The sequence below is a fragment of the Silurus meridionalis genome, chromosome 9 (assembly GCF_014805685.1).
Source record: "Silurus meridionalis isolate SWU-2019-XX chromosome 9, ASM1480568v1, whole genome shotgun sequence".
In the NCBI taxonomy this organism is placed as follows: Eukaryota; Metazoa; Chordata; class Actinopteri; order Siluriformes; family Siluridae; genus Silurus; species Silurus meridionalis.
Window position 1 is genome coordinate 22,488,714 of NC_060892.1, and position 26,785 is coordinate 22,515,498.

The 26,785-nt window shown below is 35.9% G+C and overlaps 2 protein-coding genes across 2 annotated transcripts in view; both read right to left on the reverse strand.

Moving 5' to 3' along the window:
• Positions 1–837: 837 nt before the first annotated feature.
• rcn1 (reticulocalbin 1, EF-hand calcium binding domain) lies at positions 838–9,647 on the reverse strand. The gene is made up of 6 exons (XM_046858378.1): positions 9,026–9,647; positions 5,498–5,691; positions 4,134–4,312; positions 3,462–3,522; positions 2,475–2,674; positions 838–1,524 (listed from the first exon to the last, which is right to left on the reverse strand). Exons 1-6 carry the CDS (start codon positions 9,256–9,258, stop codon positions 1,417–1,419), a joined length of 975 nt encoding a protein of 324 aa, XP_046714334.1. The 5' UTR covers positions 9,259–9,647; the 3' UTR covers positions 838–1,416.
• Positions 9,648–10,496: 849 nt separating this feature from the next.
• The window catches only part of LOC124390869 (vacuolar protein sorting-associated protein 13C-like), an 81,553-nt gene continuing 65,264 nt past the window's right edge, over positions 10,497–26,785 (reverse strand). The window contains 24 exon segments of the mRNA XM_046856951.1: positions 10,497–10,972; positions 11,169–11,249; positions 11,454–11,577; positions 11,867–11,958; positions 13,020–13,134; positions 15,016–15,139; positions 17,568–17,613; positions 19,319–19,482; positions 19,596–19,671; positions 19,932–20,045; positions 20,150–20,231; positions 20,313–20,446; positions 20,813–20,926; positions 21,355–21,466; positions 21,572–21,641; positions 21,741–21,822; positions 23,266–23,400; positions 23,480–23,624; positions 23,984–24,219; positions 25,310–25,436; positions 25,534–25,667; positions 25,822–25,947; positions 26,068–26,229; positions 26,302–26,406. Of these exon segments, the coding sequence (XP_046712907.1) occupies positions 10,871–10,972; positions 11,169–11,249; positions 11,454–11,577; positions 11,867–11,958; positions 13,020–13,134; positions 15,016–15,139; positions 17,568–17,613; positions 19,319–19,482; positions 19,596–19,671; positions 19,932–20,045; positions 20,150–20,231; positions 20,313–20,446; positions 20,813–20,926; positions 21,355–21,466; positions 21,572–21,641; positions 21,741–21,822; positions 23,266–23,400; positions 23,480–23,624; positions 23,984–24,219; positions 25,310–25,436; positions 25,534–25,667; positions 25,822–25,947; positions 26,068–26,229; positions 26,302–26,406 (2,802 nt within the window). The 3' untranslated portion in view covers positions 10,497–10,870.

Consider the following 26,785-nt stretch of genomic DNA (forward strand, 5'->3'; position numbering starts at 1 on the left):
GACCAGTGCTTTATGTTATTAATAAAATACTATTACATAATAATATATACAGACTTCTTATAATCATTTAAATGATTTAACACATTAAAATGATTTAGAAACGGTTTTGTTCCTCATCTTGTTTTTATTTTCTATTAAACTATTAGCTACTTTTATCTGCTTTGAGTTTAGTCTCTGCATTTATGTCTTCCATGTTGTTGAAAAGTCTTTTTATTGTTACTTGTTTATTGTCAATCCTGGTTTATATAACTATTAATAAATAAAACAAATAAATGAAAGCATATAGATAAAAGTCCAAACAGAAAATCTGTTAGCTGACCTGAAAAAGGCTGTGCACAAAAGATGCAAGAATGAAAAACTATCCTCAAAACATCGATAGGACTTTTACTCCATTGTCTAAATGTAGTACTAAATTTAAAAATCTGGTAGCACATAAACCACACACACTTCCAGTTTAAATCTGAATTCAATAAAAAAAAAAGAGAATATGATTACTAAAGATAAAAATACAGATAAGTTTAAACTCTGACTGTAAACAAAGAAACCCAATTTTCTGTCCAGAACTTTCCAAAGAGCCGTTTTAATGTGCTTTTATAAAGAACAAGGCCTTTTGTTCCTGTACTAAAGTAAACATTGTTGCCAGAAACATGCATTAGGATCACTTACTTAAACAGAACTTAGAACAGGACCTTGACTGAAATATGGGACCGCTATTGTGCTTCCTCTACTATGCCTGTTCACGAGTGACCATTTTTCAAAGTACAAGCAAAATATTAAACACGTGACCACATGTTTACGTGTTGTAGTAGCTTTCTTTTGGAATTCACACAAAGGCAGTGCGAAGTAATCAGGTTTTATTCACAGTGACACAATTTTCTCAGCAATATTGCATTAGTAACCAGTGCTTGATGTTAAATTGATCTATTTTACTGGTGTTGACTGGCAAATGTGTACATAAAACAAGCTGTAGTGAATACAAACTTTGAGTAAAAAGTTAAAACAAAAAAGACAAAAAAAATCTAAGTTTAGAAACTGACACAAAAGTTTAAAAAATCCCTAATATTGTAATGTTCTGTCCATGTAACCTGTTCTTTCCTCAGTAAATAACACTAAAGCACAATAAACATACAAAACTGGCTTTACAAAAATGTAACTAAACATAATTAACTAGATCCAACAGAAGTCATCATTGGCCACTAGGGACAGAGTAATACTGAGGTAGATTAGAGATCTGTAAATCTGTAGATCTGTCCATCAGTCACTCCTGTAGAAAGTGCGAGGATTTTACATCCTATTACTGGTGTGACTCATCGTGTGATCATAGTTCACTTAGAAGGAGAGATTATTATACAAAGACAGTATACTGAATGTGAATGTAAAAAAATTGTGTGATTATTGCTATTGATCAAATCATGTTCAGAGCTCATCATGGTTTCTGGTCAGATCTTCTCCATAGTTTGTCGCTTGACTTCCTACAAACATGTTCCAGTTCTGAAGAATCTCCTCTTTTGTCAGCATCTGATCCTGCACAATAAATATGAACAGTCATTTACTGTACTTTGTGTTGACAAGTATACAAGTAACACATACATACATACATACATACATACATATGTGAGAAAAATGTGGAAAAAAACAGATGAAAGGTGTTGATAAGAGCTTCAGTTATTAGAACCATGGCCGAAGGTATGTGGAGTAAAAACAGCATTCTTTTTTAGAAATGATTTGGTAACTGTAATGTGTAATTATCAAGTGCAAGTGTTTTTTATTTTTTTACAAGATATTTAGGTTTGAGATCAAAATATGAATCTGAAACAACATATGAGAATTAGCTTTAATAACGTGCCATTTAAATATGATAAACAACTTTGAGAATACCACCTTGGTGACAGACCACCCCATTTTAGCTAAAAAAAAAAATCAATTGGTCTAATAGGGAACATCTGGGTAATGCCTGTGATGTTTCAATATTTTTGATCAGTTTTTAAATGGTTGGGTTCAAACAAAGGATTTAGACTGTAAAGCACATCAAGATGTAAATATCAGGGAAATAAAAGCTGAAATTTGTCTCATCGTCATCTTTTGATGACACAAACAAAAGAATTGGAAAACGTTTAAACATTCCCAAAGCAAAACTAAAAATATTATGAAGTTAAACAGATTATGAATATAAATGGTAGCGTCATAAATTAGTCTCTGATACTTTGATTTATTTAATTTTTTTTTAACTTCTGTCCTTTTCAATGTCAGGGACACATGTACACTCCTGGGAATAAAATAAAATGACCAAAACATAATCAAATTAGAACTGAATCTAAACTCACAGACAAAATTTGTATGGGGCTGCGTTTCTCTTTGATCTCTTTAAACAATTAAGTTTTTTTTAAATGTTTATCTGCGAATTGGTTTTAATACTTGGTTTAGTGACGTTCATTTTATCAGAGCAGTAATGTAAAGACTGCACATAAATTTACCTTATCAGTGTCAGACTCATACAGGAGGTGTCGTGCTTCAGCCTGAGCATGATCATAATCCTGAGGAAGAATCCAGTGACGAATCTCATCCACATCCATCTTCCCATCTTTATTCAGATCTCTGAAATCAGAAAACTGATCTCTCTCGGTTTTCACCCAGTCTGGTTCAGGCCCTCCATCTTCATGTGCAAACATGTCCGCTGATTGACAGACACAAACAAAAGTAATGTTGTTGATGAACCTATACACAGTATCTATATAGCCATCAAATATCTATAAGGTCTTTTGACTACACCACATAATCCCACATGCAGTAAATAAACATGTAACATCAGAGATACAACTTTAGATCAGCATCAATACTGTTTATGAAGACAAAGAGACTAGCATGCGACCTCAACACTTAGACAAAGATAAATCTAGATATAACACAATAATAAAGAATGATTGTTTTGTATATAATTATTTTGTTCCAAGGCATATTCATCTTAATGCATAAATATTTTCCTTTAAAAACAGCACCTTCTGCTCAGTTAATAAATTAGAGAACTCAAAAAAGTAAAATTGGTGTCAGTTTTGTACACGTTCCAAACTGTACAACATTCTGACATTCATAACCTCCACCTACTAAAATGTATGTATGATTGCATGATTTCCTGTGATGAACTGGAATCTAATTCCAGGTATATTCCTGCCTCATAACCACTGTGTTCCCAAGAAAAGTGCCAAAGACAACGAGCACGTGTGTAAACGTGGCTACTGAAGACAAACTGATTATTTTATTAATTAATGTAGTGTGCAAGTTACATTTCATCACACTTTTTAGTTTGATTTTTGATCCTGTGACTTTTACAGTTACTTCTGCTTTTTTTTTTTTTTTTTTTTTAAGTTTTACTGCATGAAAAACTCAAGTAATTCAGTCAAACACAGAACGCATTCTGATCATGAAAAAGTGTCCTCAAATATATTTATTTATAAATTACATACCAATGTATTCGTCTTCATCCACATAGCCATCTCCATTCTTATCTATGTCCTCCAATGTCTCCTAGAGATCAGAACATTACAGGACATCAGGACATTACAATGTCACACTTAACTAATTTAATTAGCTTTTATTATAATTAAAATATTTAAATAAAATAAATATATCTAAAATAAATATTATATTAAAATAAAACCACAAAATAAAGGCGATGATGCAATTTGTTGAAAGCTGTACACTCATGTTATTAGTTTGTGTAGTGACTACAACTATGCTGCTAATAGCCGTGTGATTTCTTGCTCTGATGCAGGATGATATAAAACCAAATACCCAAAGTGTTTAAAGATTTTATACCAATAGCTTGTCACAACTGTTAACAATGAGACTTTTTTTTTATTTATCTAAAAACAATGAAGTGTTTGGTATTTTAAACCAAGATAAGTTTAATATGCAGCATTATTAATGCAGGAATACTTTTTTCATTTACACTCAGTCAATGAACAGCAAGAATAGTGTATAACAGATACTATAGCCTGTGATGTGCACAAAATCTGAGATTAAACCTCTTTAAACACTAGAAGGTTCAAAAGTCCATCTTGATCACTGACATGAAGAGTCATCTATTGCTTACTCTATTCTTAGCATTAACATGAAACTAAGTGTGTTTAACTCACCAGGACAACAATGTCCCTCATGTGTTCAAATTCCTCAGGGTGAAGAAAAGCAGTGAACTCATCCTTCTCTGCTCGCCCATCTCCATTCAGATCAGCGGCTTTAAATCTGCGTTCATCTCGTGGCAGCATCTTCTTGAAGCTAAACTGATCTGAAGAATCTGCAAACTCCTCTGGGTTTGCTGCAAATTCACATAACTGCATTCTGTCATCAAATTACAGGTTACAGATCACATATCACCCTGCTGCTCCTCCAATACTTTTACATCTCAGAATATATTATCATTCAACTTGTCATTAAATAGTAAAAAAACCTACAAACGTTTCCTGCCTATGTTAGATTACATCATATTACAAAACAGATACCTATACACTGCGCATGACATACGTATACACTGCGCATGACATACGTATACACTGCGCATGACATACGTATACACTGCACATGACATACGTATACACTGCACATGACATATATACACTGCACATGACATACGATACACTGCATGACATACGATACACTGCGCATGACATACGTATACACTGCGCATGACATACGTATACACTGCACATGACAATATGTACACTGCTCATGACATATGTATACACTGCACATGACATACGTATACACTGCGCATGACATACGTATACACTGCACATGACATACGATACACTGCGCATGACATACGTATACACTGCTCATGACATACGTATACACTGCACATGACATACGTATACACTGCACATGACAATATGTACACTGCTCATGACATACGTATAAACTGCACATGACATACGTATACACTGCATGACACGTATACACAACAGATTGCACATGACAATATGTACACTGCACAACATACGTATACACTGCGCATGACATACGTATACACTGCACATGACAATATGTATGCACTGCACATGACATACGTATACACTGCACATGACATACGTATACACTGCGCATGACATACGTATACACTGCACATGATATACGTATACACTGCACATGACAATATGTACACTGCACATGATATACGTATACACTGCATGACACGTATACACTGCACATGACAATATGTATGCACTACATGGCATACGTATGCACTGCACGTGACAATATGTACACTGCATGACATACGTATACACTGCACATGACATACATATACACTGCACATGATTACACATTAAGTTAAATTACTCAACAGCTATACTCTAATCTGATTGGACACCTGGCATTCTAAAATGGATAATAAATACACAGCACAGGAACAATTTCCCATCATGCCACTAGTTTGTGTTTTCTAGCTCAATTTTAACTGTTGTAGAACTGTTATTACTCTTATGCTCACAGCTGGCACACTTACCAAGGTAGTATCCATAGGTGGCCTGTTTGTACTCGTCCCAAGCAATTGCATTGTCTTTGTTCAGGTCATAGTCACGCCATATTTTAGCAACGTTCTCATAAACATAGCGTTTTTGAACACGTTTAATCCAAAGCTTCAGCTCGTCGGGGGTAATGAATCCATCAGCATCACTATCAATACGATCCACAATCTTACTGCGAACGCAACCATACACACGCGCATGCACGCACACACACACACACACACACACACACACACACACACACACACACACACACAGAGAATAGATTTAACAATCACAGCCTATGCAAGAGCACTTGCGGTGTTATGATTACACCATAATTAAAACCATATAATGACTGTCTTGAAGGAGAGCTTACAATTTTTTTTTTTTTATTGCATTTACACTTGTATCGTACCTCATAAGTGTATTTGAGTTTTATTGTACTTTTTCTTAATAGTAGCCACAAATGTAAATACAAATGTAAATGTGTATGACTAAGATAATTAATATAATAATTTTTTTAAATCATTTTTAATTTAATATAATCAAAGTCTCTCTGGAGGCTCTCTGGAACGGGGTGTTTGCCAAATGCCATATATGCAACTGATGTCCTACTCTTTGTGTAGTAAGACTTTAATTTCTGTTTTTATTTATTTATATATTTTATATATATTTATCAATCAATAAGTTTGATTCTGGGTTGGCCATCATTTACATTTACAACATTCTACAATATTACAACACTAACAATATTTTTTCCCCTCAATTTATTACATAATAAAATAATGCTGCTCAAAACCAAGAACACCAACGAGCTCGTCGTAGACAGTAATTAGAAAAAGACGGCACAAACACACCCATCCATTTAAAAGGAACAGTGGTAGACCGTGTCACCAGCTTCAAATTCCTGTGGATCCACATCTCCAAGGACCTCTCCTGGACAAAAAACAGCTCCAGTCTATTCGAGAAAGCTTACCAGTGCTGCTTCTAACTGAGGGCTCTGAATAAGAACTGTCTTTCCTCAGACATCCTGGTGAACTTTTGCACCATCGAGAGCATCCTGACCAGCTGTATTACAGTCTGGTAATGGAACTGCTGTGTCAGAGGGTGGTGAGAACTGCTGAAGGTATTGTGGGAACCATAAACTGTTTGCCCTCCTGCCCTCTGGTAGGTGCTACTACAATCAAGCAGGTTCAGGAACCTTTTTCCCCACAGCTGTTTCCATGCTGAACTCTACACCCCAGTAGCACCACCTCCCCTCCACCCTTCACTACCACACCCCACGTCTTGGACACACACACACACACACACACACACATTGTATTCAATACACTGTGTCACCTCACTCTAGGCACTCAAGATTGCACTATAACAACCACATATGTTGCACATATAATAGCCTACTTTTTGGACTCAATATCATTTTGCACATGTACATAACCTTCATAAACAACATATATATTGTCTCCTTCATTGTATATAATATTCTTATTATATTCATACCAATGCACTTGGTTGCACTGGTTAGATGCTAACTGCATTTCGTTGCCTTGTACCGTGACTTGTGCAATGACAAAGCTAAATCTAATTCAGTGAAAATAATACAAATAAATTTTGTTATATTTGCATAGTTTATAGTGTGGGTGTATTGGCACACGTATACGTACTGGAATATACCCAATACAATCTTTTTTTTATGTTATGTATATGTTTGTTTTTTATGTTAGGAATATAGGTAAAATCTGAGTTTCCCTCAGGAACGCATCAAGTGGCGGACCGCAAGTTTGTTTAGTCTCCACCTCGCACTTTGAGTGCATTTTTTAGGATTATTATTTATTAAACTTGAAAACAAACAACAATGCCAGAAGTATAAAATTTAAACTAGAGTTAGCGCAGTGTCACTGTGGCCACTCACTCTATAACAGAAATAAGATTTGTTTTGCGCATGCTAGATTCTTTTAAATAATTAAATGCATTTTTAAGTGTCAAAGGCCTTCAATGACAATGAATTACATTAAGTTTATGCAAAGAGTCAATATTTGCAGTGTTGACCCTTCTTTTTAAGACCTTTGCAATTCGCTCTGGCATGCTGTCAATCAACTTCTGGGCCACATCCTGACTGATGGCAGCCCATTCTTGCATAATGAATATTTGGAGTTTGTCAGAATTTGTGGGGTTTTGTTTGCATACTATAGGATTAAGGTCTGGGGAATTTCCTGGTCATAGACCCAAAACTGTAATGTTTTGTTCCCCGAGCCACTTAGTTATTACTTTTGCCTTAAGGCAAGGTGCTCCATCATGCTGGAAAAGTCATTGTTCTTGGATGGTTGGGAGAAGCTGCTCTCAGAGGTTGTTTTTGTACCATCGAATGGTAATTAAAACAATGCCTTTATTCTCTTTTCAATTATTACATCATGATACAACATTAAACAATTATTATTATTATTATATAACAAAGATTATTATTCTGTCTTATACTAATTTTATTGTCTTTATTTTAGATATAAATATCTTTATATATCACTATAATCTTTAAATAGATAATGTAATGTGAGAAATATGAACAATACAATTGTCCATATGCATAAAGATTTGTGGTGTAAAGTAAAAAGGTGTATACAGACACGTCTGTATGATTCTCAGCACTGCAGTATTATAAGTTAATTACAGCTTTACTGTTGTAGGACTAGTCGAGTTGTTAGTTGTGCCTTTAGAAACAGTAGCAGCGGATGTGCATTACCCGTGTCTTAGTTTTCCAAATGTTGAGCTAGAGGCTGCTGATGTCACACCGCCCTATGAAGCTTCCAACAAATCAGTCTGCACTAAATGCACAAAATGCCTCTATCCATGAGCTCAGATGTACTCGCATTACGACCATGATAGGAGATGTTGGAAACCTATTTGAGGTGGCCTTGGCTTTATGAAACGGTCAGCAACAAATCACAAATAGACTGTGGCATGCAAGCAATGTTTGATTTTATATCAACAGGCCCAAGGTGTATCAAGAAAACATTTCCCATACCAGTACACCACTTCCACCGGCCTGCAGGATACCTGCAGTTTTCACCCACTATATATGTTTCAGCAGAAACTGAGATTAATCAAATCAGGCTACGGTTTTCCATGAAAGATCACCAACTGTTGAGTGTTGATGATCCCGTGCCCCTTCTTCTGCTGCCACAGATTTATCAGATTTATCTGATTTACCGTTTCTGTCATCTCAAACCAGTCTGATATTCTCAACAAGACATTTTCATTCACAGAACTGACTTACTGTAGGTTTTTATTTATTTTACTGATATTTTATTTTAAATACTCACACCAGCCAATCTGGCACCAATAATCATGACCTTGCAGTTGATTTAATATTGTACATGTTGTTAAGGAATATAGAGTGCAATAAATTCTATTTATTATATTAAAAATATTTCTACACACTGAAAAAAAGTTAATTGTTATAAATGCAGTGGAAGTCTGGGAAGGAAACTGCCCCATCACTGGGAGCTGGAGCCGGGCCTGCTCACCTCAGTCTGTCTCTGCTCTCCTCTGGACTCAGCTGGTCGAATGTCTTTGCTTCTTCTTTTCCCAAAAAAGCTTCATGGTCGAACTGCAGGCTCTGCTGGTCCATGTGCTGCTCTTCGTGTGGCTTGTGGCTGAGTCCGGCCTCATGGTGAATTCTGTCTTTTCTCAGTGTGGGCTTCAGTTCCACCACACACACAACCATACACACCACACACACTGCACCCAGTACGTGCATGACGATCACCACTGCACAGAGACCTGTTAGGTAGAAACTGTTCTCCTCTGCCGGTCAGTAAAGTTATAAAATAAACCCCAGTGCTGCTCAGAGTCTCTGATTCCCTGAGCGCCTCGGACACAGCGGCCGAAACCCAGCAGGGTGAATTTACACACTGAGAAGATGAAGTTACTCCTCACGGATATCTCAAGTCTCTTAGTAAACCGGGTTCTCTGGTACACCTGACTAATGCAGTGTTTCCCTCACGCACTGAACCAAACCTGCCTGAACTTTCAAACCTGCTCATACACTCTGCAGTGCCGCGTGTGTGTGTGTGTGTGTGCGAGCGTGCGCGTGCGTGCGCGTGTGTGTGTGTGTGTGTGTGGCGCCACGTTGTAGAATGACACGCAATCTGACGAAATCGTACCGCAGATTCATCTCGGCCTCTTACCAACTTTATACATAAAGCTACAGGAAATTAAGAAACGCAGAATTAGCGTAAAAATAAAATAACTAAATATGTGATAGAAAAATAATACAATGGCCGAAAATTCATCTTTTACAAAATGAAGTCGACATGACGTCATATCTCCAATAGCCGCGTGTAAACATCTTTAGTGTTTCAAATCAATGAATAAAATGTGTAAAACGTCACTTATTTACACACGAACACAAGCAGGAACGATGTGCACAGTATCCAAAAGGCTTTTATACAACACTTCTATAATATTATATATATATATATATATATATATATATATATATATATATATATATATATATATATATATATATATATATATATATATAGTAATAAATGAAAAGAGAGTCACTGGAATTGTAGGCAAATATTTTTGGTCTGATAATGAAAATACCCTTTTGATGATGTAGTGAACAGACAAGTGAACAGTATTGTGTACAATAAGTGTACGAACGTTAATATAAACTATATATTTCTATATATATATGTTTCATATAATATTCTGTTACATGCGCCATTACAAAGTATTTTACAGTATTTTAAAACGACAAAAATACAAAACACTGAAGTATTTGGATACAAAATATGAAGCCATTTCCATCATCCCTCTTAAATACAAGTTACAAAATCCTATTTTATATGTTAAATATGTATTTAAACTACATGCATCATAAATACTGTCTATCCCTGATCTTAGATTTATTAAAATGAATAAATTGATTATTCAGTGGTACAAAAACAGTTACAGTTAATACAACTAGATAATGCAATAACACAATTATTTTGCCAGTGAGGATTTAATTTGGTGTGTATGATTGACATATTTGCTCAGTACAACCTTTAAATAAAGTAATAGACACAAATAGAATAAGACACAAATTCAAGAAAATGTTTTCTGTTTCTGGCAAAAGGTGAATAAACAAACAGAGAAAATAAAATGTCATAAGTGCAGATCATTTTCTTTTCATAACTGTACTGTAATTAATTTATAATAGTTGCAGTTGATTATTGTATAAAATGTCATAAAACCCAGAGAACCAAAACAACAAAAAACATCCAGATATTTTGTAGCTCACAAAAAAAAAAAATAATTACTGCTAGTTATATACTGTTTAGGGAATGAACAGGTCTGTGTTCCTCACAGGATGTTGCTTAGGATGTTGTGCTTGCATTGATAAAACGCTGAGATTTTTTTCTGACCATCTGATACTGCTTACGTGCCACCTGGGCATTCTGGATGGCACTCTGCAATTTCTGTGGATCAGAAAACAGAGTTGGTTTTATAAGATTTAGGCTTTAAAACAGACAATATTAAATAATAATTTGTAATAATGTTTTAGCATTAAGACTGTCTTGGCAGTGTTTTTTTCCACTGGTTCTTGTACATTCCAAAGGAAATAGCATTTTACTCAAATAAATCTTAATATCACAAATTGAATACAAGTTTTACTTCTGCCATGTCTGTGGCTTCAAAATGTATCACCCTCATTGAGGAATCCCCATCCTTCAGGACCTTGAGTTTGTTTTGTTCCTAAGCAGACAGAAACACAATGTGAAACCACACATATATATATATATATATATATATATATATATATATATATATATATATATATATATATATATATATATATATATAATTATTTACAAAATACTTTTCAATTTAATGAAGTATTTAAATTAAATAATTTTAATGTGTCAGATTAAAATGTGTCAGATTTCTTTTATTTGGCACCTTGTAATAGATCGTCACATTTCCTCCTTCGACAAATGGAGGCATCAGGAAATGTTCAAACTGACACTCCCATTCTTTGTTAAAATGCCCAATCAAATCAATCTCTTTCACACACAGCACCCTCCTGTATTAGGAAAATACAAATGTACACATAAAAACAATTCGAAAAGCAGCAAGTTAGATTTTTCAGTAACATGTCACTTTCGCTGAAATTGTGGAAACATTCAGTCACTACTTTACATGTTTTATTCATTTTAAACTTATGTTAATACCATATCAAAATACACTGTCATGTTTTGCCTAATCAGTGTAAATTTAGCAATAATTAATTAATAATCAATAATAATAATCAAATGAGTGAATGTTGTTTTGTGTTGATATTTAAGGGTTTTTTTTGTTAAAGTTCAAAGTACCTATTGGTGATAATAATGTTGGTTTTTCTGTGTCCCGGATACTGATAGTGCTCTCTAAAGAACTCTCCATCAAGTTGTTTAATCTCTGATCTCTGAGAGGTAGAAAAAAAAAATCAGTCCAACATATGCTTACATATTAGATTTCTTAAGGCCATTACACAATTCAGCAAATAGGGAACAAATCTAAGTAGTCAGATGAATTATGTAAGTAAGTCTTCTTTCAATCATAGGCAGGTTTATTCCAGATGTCATGGGATTGACAAATCACAGTTAACAATCACAAGTGACATCATAACATCATAAATGTTGATGAACACAGAAAAAGAAAATCAAACTGCGTGTAATTTATGATGTATGTGTAGGAATATTCATTAGACATAAATGTTTAAATACTGATAATATGCATAATGGTTACATATTTAACAATCCTTCTATATTACCAGCTGAGGCTTTAAACAAAATTAAACAAAACACATTTTCATTTAACAAAATATGTACTAAAATATTGGACTATTTAGTCATTAATTATAATATAATGTACTTGTGCATTTACAGAATGTCATGGTGCGCGTTTACCATTTACATATGTATTTAAATCAGTTACATACCTGTTATAACACCATTAATGACAAATATGTGCACCCAACAAATATTTCAGCAAAAGTAAAAAGCAAAAGAAAATGAGGTATGAAAAGTAATAAAGCTTTAATTTTGGGGGGAAATAGAAAAATAGACAACAAAAAGAAATTGTACTGGATTATTTAAAAGAGGTTACAAGTTTTTTAAGACAGATACTTAACATTAAATCATTTTTATACTGCAATTTACAAACAACGATTCAACAATCAACTATAGACAAAATGACAAAAGTTAAAGTTTTGATGCTCTACTAACACTTGTGCTATAATCCAACAAGCCTTATATTACTTTGCTCTATATAATGTTTTAGTTTTGTTGCCCCAAACCCATTATTTATCCTCAGGCTGCATGTAGGAAATGAAAAAAGGAGGAAAATAGTCAGACAAATAAAACCCAGAAGAAAGAATCAGCTTATGAAAATAGAAAAAATTGCAAGAAAACTGGGAAAATAACACTTCATTTTCTCCATAAATATTCAGTAGCAAATTAAGTGGATACTGATGAATGTTGTTACCTGAAAAAGGTCATAGCCTTCGGACTCATGCTGGTTGTAGGGTCGAATTATGCCGTCTTCTTGAATGAGGCGGACAGGTCGCAGCTTTGTCACTTCTTCTGTTGACTCCGCTGCCCTATCATGGTAATGTTCAATTAGTTACTATTGGTGAATAAATAGTTTACTATAATAATTAATTATTACTTATAAAGTAATGTTATATGTTAATTTTGTTAGTATATGAAAAAAACCCCAAATAGTTAAGCATTGGAGTGTAATGGAGTCTAATGGAGTCCAGCAGCTCCATGGATGTAAATTAGAAGTCAGTGGAGAACTACCTGGCTGCTTTGTCTAAACACAGAGACCACAACAAGTCAAACAACCATGCTGGTAATGAGCAAAAAAAAAGCATGTCTGTGTACATTAGAACATTAAACCGACTTGGAATAGGTTGACCAATCTCCTTTAACCTCAGTCACAAGGTGTTTCTTTCCACAAAACTGTTATTCAATTCAATACAATTCATTTTTATTTGCATTGCGCTTTTAACAATGAACATTGTCTCAAAGCAGCTTTACACAGATAATGTGGTGATAAAAATGAATACGATGTTCTTTTATAAGCGTTAAGTTTGTCCCTGATGAGTGAGCCGGTGGCGACTGTGGCAAGAAAAAAACTCCCTGAGATGGCATAAGGAAGAAACCTTAAGAGAAACCAGACTCAAGAGGGAACCCATCCTCATCTGGGTGGCACCGAATCTCCATTTATTACAGATAAACAATGTTATTTAGTAAAATATATATAAGTAAAATACGTGAAAATGCCATATCAACCTTTTCTGAAATACTCACTGAGCAAGGCTGGCATGAGCAATAAAAACTCCCACAGACAACATCACTGAAAACATGCTCTTGACATTTGTACTTTTTTATGCATCATACCACTGCCACATAAATAAACTGTACAGTAGTTTAGGTGTACAGTGTTCCCTCTATAACCTTTTTATAACTTTATAAGAAACACCGGTTTAATTAGGAATATATACATCTCATAAAACATTTTTTTTATTCAGTTATTGAACTTTTAGTTTTACATTAGGTTTGGGTTTGTTATATTCTACAAATATCAGAAAATCTTGCTGATTTGATGTCAGAATCTATTTAAAGGTTGGGCTGTTGCATGTCAAAATGTTTTCCTGTGTTCTGTAGGGACTATATGGAGGGATGGTCTGTGAAAAAAATCATATTTGTTTTGTAAATTTCATACTAGTTTTAAAATATGGTTTTACTCTAAGGGCAGTGTTAGTTCAGTATACGGGGGCAAAACAAGAATAACCAAACAACAGCATTGCCACAAAGAAAGTCTAAAATTGCAAGTGACAAGTCCAAAGTGGAAAACACATTACATAAAAAAGATGGGCAGCACCACAGAGCCTAATGACTGCATTGACTGGTTTCCACAGGCAAAACTGCAAGCACTCATAAAAGCTTGTATGTAGTTGTATTTTCCCCCTTTTAATGCCTGCATCTGTTAGCACATTTGAATATAATAAAATATAATAAAAATGGCTTGTTTAAATTGGGTGGCTCTAAAGTATCTATAATGTTTTGTAGTTTGATTTGGATAGCAGATGTTTTGGTCTAGACATTTACTAGATATAGTAAATGTTGCTTCAAGCTGCACTAAAATATACAGGTTTGTATATGAACAATGACTCTCACATTGCTGCTGCTTCTGCATATTGGCACATGCTTTAACTATAAACCAGCCTTAAGACATCTAAGAACCTCACTTTACTTATCAGGAAAATAAAATCACAAAAGAATAAATACAGAATAAAAACATACCAAACACTACACATAACAGATCAGAAAAAATAGGAATAACAGTCACAGTGTATAGACTTTTATAACGATCTTCTACAACCTGATAAACACATCAGATGAAATAGTACCTGTTACAGATAAGACATGTGTCTTTAAACATATTTATCTCACCTCTAATTTATATATCTTACCTCTGAATGCCCTGAAAAGCACTACTGGCCATGTCCACAATGCCCCCAGTAGGTCTAGTTACCACTCCAACCAGACCTTTTCCAATGCCCTTAAAGAAACCAGCAGCTCCCTCTTTCATGACCCCTGAATGAACAGAATGAACACATAATACATGGATCAAATTCATCATTTGGTTTTCAATTGTGAATTTGAAAAAACAAATAAACACAACACAGACCATCCAACAGTTTTTTCTTTTTGCATTAACACAACTAGATTAAAGAAGAAGTCATGAACTGCCTCTATTAACAGTATATTCAAAATAGGGCTCTGGTAATTGTAAAAAGTAGCAGAAATAATTTTTGTGGCTACATCCATTAGGTTAATAAGAAGTATATCAATTTAATTCAATTTATAGCAAATTTGAATTTATAATTCACAAAGAATTGAATACATTTTTGTTTTGTCTCCACCAGTGGTATTTAGAGCTTTATTCAGGAGGTATTTCATAATTTGAAGCTTCATACTGATTTGGTCTAATGCACTTTGTTTCTGTTATTTTAAGAACATTAAACCCTGAACAGATTACAGTACGCACTTTAGATGTAAAGGATCCACTGTGATATTTGGCAGTTTTAGCTTTAGAGAAAATCTCACATTTTGTGGGTTACCTAGCCATGGGTTTGAATAAACACTAACTGAAATATCACTAGGATTGTCAAGATTGACTATAACCATAGCATGAATATAAGGTGCTTATAACAAGAACAGATGATGATGTTGCTTTTGTTGGATTTATTTCTCTAAATACAGACAAATAAACATAGTTGAAGTAGACATTAATCCAGTGAGTGTAAAGTAAATAACATTCATTATCTTGTTACACTGGCACCTCTTACAGGGTGGAAGGAAGGACAACTTGTAAAACAGTCACCAAATCCTCAGAAGAGCACAAATAGCAGAAAAGGTTAATGCAGTCTTAATTCAGTCACAGTGCCCATGCTGAACCCTGTCCACCAAAAAGACCTACAATAAAAATGTGAGCATAAGACCTGGACCAAAGAAAAAAGGTTCCTGTTCAGATGAATCATGTTTTCTTATTCTTTACTGCAGCCGTGTGTGCATTGTTTACCTGAGGAAAAGATGGAACCAGGATGCGCATCATCATCATCACTTTTCCCCCAAAGATCAAGACCACAGAGAGTGGTGCCCCAGTCTCCTTCTGCCCTATACGCTGCCATCTTTTAGTACAAACCAACTTCCTTTTTCAAATTTCTGATGGTTTTGTGATGGTCTGGTGCATCAAGCATGAACAGAAGGCAGAGTACATGCACCTGTTCGACAGCTTTGTTGAACGGTGCAGAAATGTGGCAAACGGTTTATTTGTACCAGGAGAAACCGAATTAACATTTTTATCATTTTTAAAGTTGTGATTCATTGATTTTGTTCAAGCTTAAAGATTGTGAAAGATCATCTGCCTGATTTCAAGTATTTGTTTAATCATTTATGTACACGTTCACCCACTGTCAGAGACTATAGCCCCCACACCGAAGGGGGTTGTGTGTTTACGTAGCCATGTGCACCTTCATTTGATTTATGTCCACGTAATTGGTCATTACCTCATCAGTCCTGTTTCCATTTACCTTCTAAAAATATTTTTTTTGGTGTTTCCGTTTATAATACTGATCTTGTTTACATTATCGTTTATTCTAGTAACACTGCATCTGCATGCAATTGTGTATTATCACATTATTGTCTCTTAGCTCAACCACCACCCTAGACCTTCAGTGAAACAACTACCGTAATTTCCAGACTATTAAACACACCCAAATATAAGCCGCACCCACTGAATTTGACAAAGATTTTTATTTTGAACATAAATAAGCTGCACCTGTCTACATTAAAACTAATAAACTTTACACAGACACAGAAAGACAGTGTCTGTTACACGGCTTGTATCTAAACAGTAGCCGACCAAGAAAGTCATTGTTCACTGTCTTCCTCCTTCCTTTCAAAACTATTTCTCTCGAGAGTTTATCTTTTGGCATCGTCATGTGTTTAAAAATCACCATCGGTGAAGCTTTTCTCGAGCCGTGCAGCTCAGAACACAGGTGAAGTGCGTTTTTTCATGCCCGGTTGTTTTCAGCGTGACGAATGATTCTCCTTTCCTGTTGACAGTCCGAGTGAGCGGCAGGTCAAACGTCAGAGAAACATCATCCATATTTATGATGTGGTGTGGCCCGATTCAGTGGGAGCACATCTGATTTTAATATAAAGAGTTTCATTGGTTCACCTGAACCCGTTCTGCAATTTCATTGGTCTAATGTTATGGAGCTCAGTTTTTTGTCTATAAATTAGCCGCTTCCTTGTTTAAGCATGGGTTCAGAGCATGGGAAAAAAGTAGCGGCTTATAATCCGGAAAATACGGTAATTGCACCCTTATTGTAACCACAATGTGAAACTCACTGTTGTAAATATCAAATAAAATGATAAAAAAACAGATCATGAATTTAAGGTCAAGTTATGCATTCCTAATATCAACTTGCTTTTCTGCTTGAATTAAGTGTCATACCTTCCACAGGTTTGGTAACTATTCCAGTCACACCACCAACAACTCCCTGTAAAAAAAGTAAGTACATTTAATTTCACATTATTACATTGAACATTCTGTTGTTCAAATCTCCAAGCTTATTAGCACATTTAGTTAATGTGACATGCTTAAATCTAAAAACAGTAATTTGTAATAAACCAGTATTTGCCCCCTTCCTGATTTCTTATTTTTTAGCATGTTCGTCACACTTTAATGTTTCAGATCATCAAACTAATTTAAAAAATAACACAAGTGAACACAATATGCAGTTTTTAAATGAAGGTTTTATTATTGAGGGAAAACAAAATCCAAAACTACATGGCCCTGTGTGGAAAAAGTGTTTGCCCCCTAAACCTAATAACTGGTTGGGCCACGCTTAGCAGTGACAACTGCAATCAAGCTTTTGCGATAACTTTGCAATGAGTCTGTTACAGCGCTGTGGAGGAATTTTGGTCCAGTCATCTATGCAGAATTGTTGTAATTCAGCCTCATTGGAGGGTTTTCGAGTATTACCCGCCTTTTTAAGGTCATGCCACAGCATCTCAATAGGATTAGGGTCAGGACATTGACTAGGCCACTCCAAAGTTTTAATTTTGTTTTTCTTCAGCCATTCATAGGTGGACTTGCTGGTGTGTTTTGGATCATTGTCCTACTGCAGAGTTCCCTTCAGCTTGAGGTCACGAACAGATGGCTGGACATTCTCCTTCAGGATTTTTTGGTAATCAGCAGAATTCATGGTTCCATTTATCACAGCAAGTCTTCCAGGTCCTGAAGCAGCAAAACAGCCCCAGATCATCACACTACCACCACCATATTTTACTGTTGGTATGATGTTCTTTTTCTGAAATGTGGTGCTACTTTTATGCCAGATGTAATAGGACACACACCTTCCAAAAAGTTCAAGTTTTGTCTAGTCAGTCCACAGAGTATTTTCCCAAAAGTCTTGGGAAAGTTTTCTGGCAAAACTGAGACGAGCCTTTGTCCTTTTTGCTCAGCAGCTGTTTTCATCTTGGAACTCTGCCATGCAGACCATTTTTGCCCAGTCTCTTTCTCATGGTGGAGTCATGAACACTGACCTTAACTGAGGCAAGTGAGGCCTGCAGGTCTTTGGATGTTGTTGTGGGGTCTTTTGTGACCTCTTGGATGAGTCATTGCTGTTCTCCTGGGGTCATTTTGGTCGGCTGGCCACTCCTGGAAGGTTCTCCACTGTTCCATGTTTTTGCTATTTGTGAATAATGGCTCTTACTGTGGTTCACCGGCGTCCCAAAGCTTTAGAAATGGCTTTATAACCTTTTCCAGACTGATAGATCTCAATTACTTTCTTTCTCATTTGTTTCGGAATGTCTTTGGATCTCGGCATGATGTCCAGCTTTTGAGGATCTTTTAGTCTACTTTTAGTCAGTTTGTCAGGCAGGTCCTATTTAAGAGATTTATTGATTGAAACAGGTGTGGCAGTAATCAGGCCTGGGTGTGGCTAGAGAAATTGAACTCATGTGTGATAAACCACAGTTTTTACCAGGGGGCAAACACACAGGGCCATGGAATTTTGGATTTTGTTTTCCCTCAATAATAAAAACCTTCATTTCAAAACTGCTTGTTGTGTTCACTTGTGTTATCTTTTACTAATATTTAAATTAGTTGGATGATCTAAAACCTCACTGTATGTCTCTTCTGACCTGTTACCAAAACATACTGTATCATCAGAGTACACTGTATTCAGTGAATTTGAATACCTTCAGAAGGCCTTTGCCCCCCTTTGCCAAACTCGATCCAAAATCTTTGGAGGGTCTGTTCATTTCTTCCCGACGTTTCTGTTGATATTCCTTATCCATACTGATAGCAGCCAGGCCTTTTCCAACTGAACCCGTAATACGGGATACCATTCCTGCAGCTCCACCTTCAAGACAGAAAGTACAAATACATGAAGCATGAGAGAGAGAGAGAGAGAGAGAGAGAGAGAGAGAGAGAGAGAGTCTCAGAGAGAGAAAAAAAGAAATTGGAAAGCCTTACCTACAGTATGACCCCAAAAACTGCGCATACCAATGACAAAGCCTTCTGCAAACTCCTCAGGACCTTGAACAGCACCCTAATTAAAAAACAATATATAGTTGACTTGCAACTTTATCAACATCAGAAGAAAAACAATTTTTATAAAATTATTTTTATATGAAGAGAATATATATATTTTCTTGCTTAACCTTATTGCAGCTTTTCTGTATCATAACATTCATCTAAGGTGCTGAACTTAACCTATTTTCTTTTGCACTTGGACGTGTCTGAGCACTAATATACATTTACTATTGGTAGATACATAATGAGGGACATATACGTATATAGATGTGATACCTGAAAGGGCTCATAGAAAAAGGCCTCCATTCCTTCTGAAAGGCCTCTTATTAGTCCAAAAGGATTCCCCAAAACATCCAATCCCAAAACCAGCACATACATCTGCTTCAGGAACTGCAAAGCAAATAAAAGAATCGAATGTGAACAACTAAGTATGTACATTTAAGTTTGAAGGTAGTATTTCTAAGATCAGAATGTAAATGATAAAAGCTCCTGACCTGTTCTGTGTAATGCTTAATCACTGCCCACATCAGATCCTCCCTCCGGTAGAACTGGTACTTCATTTCAAAGAAAGCAAGTCTAGAAAATAAAGAATATCAAATGAATATCTGACTGTTTCTGTCACAATTTATAAATTCATAGGTGATTTATGGTACTTACTTGAAGATGAGGTCATCCACATCAGTAAGTGTTGCTCCAATGCTTTTAAGAAGCAGATTGACTGACTGGAGGGCCAGCATGTTACCCTCCTCCGACTCATCTCCACTGGAGCCCATAGACAAACTCAAATGCAACTACACACACAGACACACACACGCACAATGTGTGATGATATTAGGAACACCTATATACCTGCTCATTCATGCAGTTATCATTGTACAGCTTGTTTTTACAGTTTGTTTTAGTTAAATGTCAATTTCTCCTGCCAGTGTTTAGGACTGATCTACAATTAAAAGATACATATAAAAGCAGTTCAGCGGTCACACCAGATAATAGAAGCAAAAGTTCACATACTTTTGCCACGCAATAAATAAATGACCAAGTATAATATTGCCGTTAAACTGAATTCTCTTTGTCTACTTTCTGGACTTGAAAATCAGATGATATTTAAACAGAAATATAGAAATATTTAACAAAAACATTTATATGATTCTTCTTACTTTAATTGGAGAGATGTGGAAGTGCTCAAAGAAGCTGAGCCCTGAAGTGTCAGTAATGGAGCTCTCCATCAGTTGTGTTTGCAGTGAATTGAGGTCTTTTTCGATCAAATTACTCTGCAAAAAAGTATATAAGTAACAATACACGCTAGAATAGGGAAATTTGAGATTATAAGATAATTATGGTCTAAAGTAAACAGAATACTGTCAAAAATGTCCACACATGCTTATCTGAATATTGTTTCTAAAGCCAAGTAAATGACACACATGTATTTGTAGACTGCATATGACCATAAAGAACAAAGACAATTAAGAACAAAGAGAGGGTTATTTGTCCTTGGAGACCTGGTACTTAAACCGCCAACATAATCTGGATATTTGATAAACCTTTACATAACATTTCTGAAGGTCAGGGCCAGATTGCTTTTATATATGGAAAGCAGAATAAAACACTACATTACTGAAACCCAAGTATCAAGTATTATATTCATATAATTTATAATATAATAAAATTAATATAATATGCATTATGTTACAGTAGGTACCTTTTTCTTGTCAGCCTGAATGCTGGTGGCAGGAGAAAAGAAAGCAAGGATCTCCCCCAAAAATCCCTGATCCATCTTTACTGCCATCTCCTGTACTAGTACCATGAAGTACCTTAACACACATACACAAATTATTTGGTCCATATGTTTTAATAAGTAACTCTAACTCATAATTTAATAAGTCTGCTCCAGGGAATGCATGTGGAAAAGCACTTACTTGAACTGCATTACTTGACTGTGTTCATTGAATCGTGTAATTATGCTGACATCTATAAAGGGCTTTGGCTCTAAAAAGCATTAAAAACACGCATGAAGTGAGTCCCTGTTTATAAACGTATTTATGCACAAACACATCCTTAAGCATTAAAACAACTAGGGACTTGTACCTGAGTCCAGAACAATTGATTTAGGTGGAGGTACAGGATGAAATACTATTGGAAAGATGGCTCCAGTTAGTTGATTATCCACCTGTAACAAATAGTAAAATTAAATGAGAGTGCTTGTAAGTGTGTGTGTGTGTGTGTGTGTGTGTGTGTGTGTGTGTGTTTGTTTCGCCATCGCCAAAAGGTTTGAGAATGACACAAATATTTATTTTCACCAAGTCTGCTGCTTCAGTTTTTATTATGGCAATTTACATATACTCCAGAATGTTATAAAGAGTGATTTTTGCCATGAAAATCAACTTAATACATAAAACATTCCAGCTTTTTTTTCTTTCAGCTGCTCCTGTTAGGGGTCACCACATTTCATAAGCTCTTTCAAACCAACTACCTGCATGTCTTTCCTGACCACATCCTTAAACCTCCTCAATAGACTTCCTCCTTTTCTTCTACCTGAAGCTCCATCCTCAGTATTCTCCTACCGATATACCCCATGTCCCTCCACTGCACATGTCCAAACCAACCTAAATCGCACCTCTCTCACCTTGTCTCTAAAATGACCTACATCTGCTGTCCCTCTAATAAATCTTCATCATTCCCAGTGAAAATCTTCAGCTCTGCTACCTCCAGCTCCACCTCCTGTCTTTTAGTCAACAACTCTGTCTCTAAACCATACAACATTGCAGGTCTCACCACAGTCCTATAAACTTTTCCTTTCACTCTTGCAGATACTCTTCTATCACAAATCACTCCTGCTATAACTCTTCACTCCTCTAACACACTCCATTACTTTGCCCCCAGGTACTTAAACTCATCCACCTTCACCACCTCTTCCTACTGCAACCGCACCACTCCACTACCCTCCCTCTCATTCACACACATGTGCTCTGTCTTACTCCTACTGACTTTCATTTCCCTTCTCTCCAGCATGTACCTCCACCTCTCCAGGCTCTTCTTAACCTGCTCATGGTCCACGGAGGCTCCTGTCTGACCTCGTCCATCAACCTGTCCATCACCACTGCAAACAGGAAAGGGCTCAGAGTGGATCCTTGATGCAGTCCAACTCTCCACCTTGAACCAGTCTGTCGTTTCTACTACACACTTCACTGCTGTCACACTGTACTCATACATGTCCTGCACCACCCTCACATACTTCTCTGACACACCTGACTTCACCATACCATTGATCCATTTGTGTGAAGTAAATGTCACTTACTATGTTATCTTCATATTTGTTCTAAAAAGCAAAATAGAATAAATGACAATTTTCTTCTCAAACTTTTTAATGTTAGCCATGTTTCTTTTTTTTTTTTGGTTAGGTTTTCTTATGTTCATGTTCACAATTCCTGCAATCTCCTGGGAAGGCATGATCCAGGAACTTTGTAATCTTTTATCTTACTATAAGACAATTTACTTTATTCATCCCAGAAGGAAATATATTAATTTAATTTTTTGTATTTTTTTATCCTTTTCTCCTGATTTACAATTTGTGATTTTTTTTTCTCTGATCACACCTCTATATCTGCATTACCTGCAACCAGTGAAGCTGGGCTCGAAGGCTCCTTTGGTGTGGTGACTGCTTTAGCTCCACATGAATACCAGCCAAAAAGTTCCTCCGGATGGCACAGGAATAGGGGAGCCTCATCTGCATCCTTGTAAAGTCCACCTGCAATATATACACATATACAATTAAATCTAGTCGTAATACCTTGATGAGTCTATAAAGGACAGACCTATTTTCTTACCTCAATCCCTGTTTCCAGTTTCAACCAGCCTGTCTCTGTCTTGCCATTAAGGTGGTTCTGGTAGGCCTTCTCCAAAACACTGATGCTCTTATGTTTAAAAGCCTTCCAGCGGTTCTTTGGTTTCATTTCCCAAACCACACCCGAACTAAGTAGAAATTAAAGGCAAAGCAATATACAGCATATTATATGCTGAAGTCAGCATGTGTATAGATATCTCGTAAAACAAAAGTTCAGTAGTTCTTTCAAAGTGGAAGGTTTCAGGTGATGGGCATCTGAAGCTGCCTGGACCCCTATATTTTTGGTTCATTAAAAACTTTAACTGGTTAAATCCTAAATTAGGGGGTTGTTCGAATACTATCTGTGTCATCGAGCCATTAATAAAACAGAGAAAATGCAACTAAAGCTAACATCAAATTAAAGTTTTTTTTTTATAAAACTCTGTTATAAAGGGAATATTGACAGAGGCTCAAGCTCTCATGTGCTTGAGAATATTATACTGCATACCTGGTAATGCCCATGTATGCGATTTCATGTCTATTGTTGTTGTTGATGAGGGACAAGCCCAGGTTCTGCACAGAGATGTTGACTTCCTTTTGGAATTGCTCCAACTCTTCAGCTTGACAAGCTTTGGTTACAACAGCCACGTCTTCGGTAAAAAGAAATATACGTTGTCGACCATCGAGGAATGACACCCAATGTATCTGAGTCAGACCATCAAATGTAAACTGCCCCTTCTGGTCCTACAGATTGCAACAAAAACATTAACATGAGTACAATGCTTACGTCAAACTGCTGCTACCGGGTTCCTTTGTACACTTTGTTCCTTTGTTTCACAGTATTACTGTTTACATGCTGTCTTTGCATCTTTGACTATTATATTGTTTACATGCATTTTTGCACCTTCGACTTTGTTATTGCTGCATTTTTGCACTACATTGTGTTTGTGTCTTGTCTTGTGTTGTCTGTCTGTACTGTTCTTTGTCTGCACGGTTTGCACCAGGTTGCACTCGATGCACTTTATGTAGCTTGTGTTGTGTTGTAGCTTTATGTTATTGTTAAGTGTAGCACCAGGGTTCCGGAGGAACGTTGTCTCGTTTTTACTGTGTACTGTGTACAACTGTGTATAGTAAAAATGACAGTAAAAGCCACTTGACTTGACTTGACCATTTACAAAAGGGACCAAAAATCATACCTTGAAAAATGTGTTTTGATTAACCGTAACATTAAAACCACCATAGCTGTTACATTGACACATACCACCTATCTAAACAATGTTTTACCCCTACATTGTAACGGTATTTTCTTTAAAAGCTGTTAAACTACAAAAGAATTGCTCACAAATGGTTTGAGGAACATGACAAAGATATTAGGCAGGTGGTCTGGTATGTGGTGTTACGGCTGATTGGTGTATATAAACCATAATTATTGACATTATTATTATATCAATTTTAAACATTCATCTTAGCTTTGATCTTGTCCCTGTTTAGGGAAGACACAAAAAAATATTGAAATAATAAATAACTACGTCTGCACATTGGTTTCCATTGTGTTTTTATGAATAAAATAGTTTTTTTTGTTGCTGAAGACAAAAAAAAAGTTTTATTTGTGCAAAACAAAAAATCTCAGACTGACTAAATTTGTGCTAGAGTTTAAATTAAATGTGGGCATACTTTGTTCTCTAAGCCTTTGATTTAATTTGCTTAGAGAAAGCTATGGCCACATATCAGACAATATCTAAAACCCTCACTATCACTATTCTTTTAATAATATTTGGATAAATCAAAGCAATCAGTCTTACAAAACATTATGTATGAAGGACTAATTTCTGACCTTAATCAGGTCTAGTTCTCCACTGTAGCCCTGACATGTCCAGCACAGCTTCCGCACCCCTGCAGGGTTGTCCCACACAAAGAGCTGAACCTCACCAGGCTTCAGGTCACTGAATGCCTCACAGCCACTACAGCAAATCAATCAATGTATGGGAGAAGGCAGAGCTTAACAGCACCAGTGAAAAACATACTTTACATTACAAAGACACAGTGGGGGTTGCTAACCTCTGTCTGATTGTGATGGTATCTCTGGCAGTATGGTTCACCAGTAGAGCAGGAGCTGCACCATCATAATAGTCAGTGAAGCTGATTGCAGTGGAGTGGTCTGTGATGTTTGCATCTACTATGATGCCTCCATACTGCAAAAAAAAAATCAAGTAATGTTGTTCTAATTCTGTCTAAAGCTACTGTTTCTTGTAGTGAGATTGAAACTTTTGCTGGAATGGTAATGTTTCTATGTCTCATGTTCAAAGCATTAATGAAGTGTGAAACCACACATGTAAACACACTTACCTGTTCCATGCAAAGCAAAGTTCCATTGTCTTGTTTGTTCAAGAAAAAGGATTTGGAGGCCAATTCAGTACCTACTACACGTACACACAACTTCTCTGTACTAGACTCTGGCCACAAAGGCAAACACTGCAGAAAACACACACACAGTGTAGTTTGCTACCACTGAAAAGAAATACTTTATAAAATCACATGGTAACTGGAAGAGAGGAAACAATTGTAAAAATCACAAGTTAAAGATTTTCAAACCTCTGTGGAGGAGATATAGTGCCACTTGTTGCTGACATTACTGTCATTTTTCACTTCCCCAACTTCAAGTTCAAAAGAAGACTTATTCACCAAAGTATAGAAAGGGCTAATAGTCACAATCCGCGTCAGGTTAAAACTGCTTAATTGTATACTGATTTCCACCTAAAAAAAAAACAAAGTTTGAGTCTTTTTGGATGCACAATTTATTCCACACATCCAGTTCAAAGTTCTTACCAAGAAGTCCATGTTTTTATCTTGGCAACGAACACAGCCATAGCTGCCCACTGTATCCAGAGAAAAGCCATCCGACCAGGAGCTGGTGGACACGCAAAGCTGCAGCTATGTCACAAAAGCAAACACATGTTTTATGTACATACTTCATGTTTTATGTATAAATAAAATAGATAAACAGCAACACATGGCAACCATGTCATTATTCAGCTTTATAAAAATCAAGCTGATATAGTGGATCCATGTGTAAAAATCTAGACCTTATGATTTGATCGCTCGTACAACCACCTTTAGCATTATTAACTTCAAAGTAATCATGTTTTGTGTGACTATTTTCAGTTTTTTACATCATTGTGGAAAAATTTTGGACACTCTTTTTTTTACATTGTTGCTTCAGTTCATTAAGATTTGCAATCATTTGTTTATGCTCAGCTCTCGTAAGGTTTAGGATTCAGCAGGCTACAGCATTTCAGTCAGGTTGAGAGTT

Coding starts and splice junctions, on each gene's coding strand:
- rcn1 (XM_046858378.1), bottom strand. CDS start 9,258: ATGCACGTACTGGGTGCAGTGTGTGTGGTGTGTATGGTTGTGTGTGTG. Junction 5,692..9,025: donor GAGAGCAGAGACAGACTGAG/GTGAGCAGGCCC, acceptor TTGCGTTCGCAG/TAAGATTGTGGATCGTATTG. Junction 3,523..4,133: donor TGAGGGACATTGTTGTCCTG/GTGAGTTAAACA, acceptor TCTGATCTCTAG/GAGACATTGGAGGACATAGA.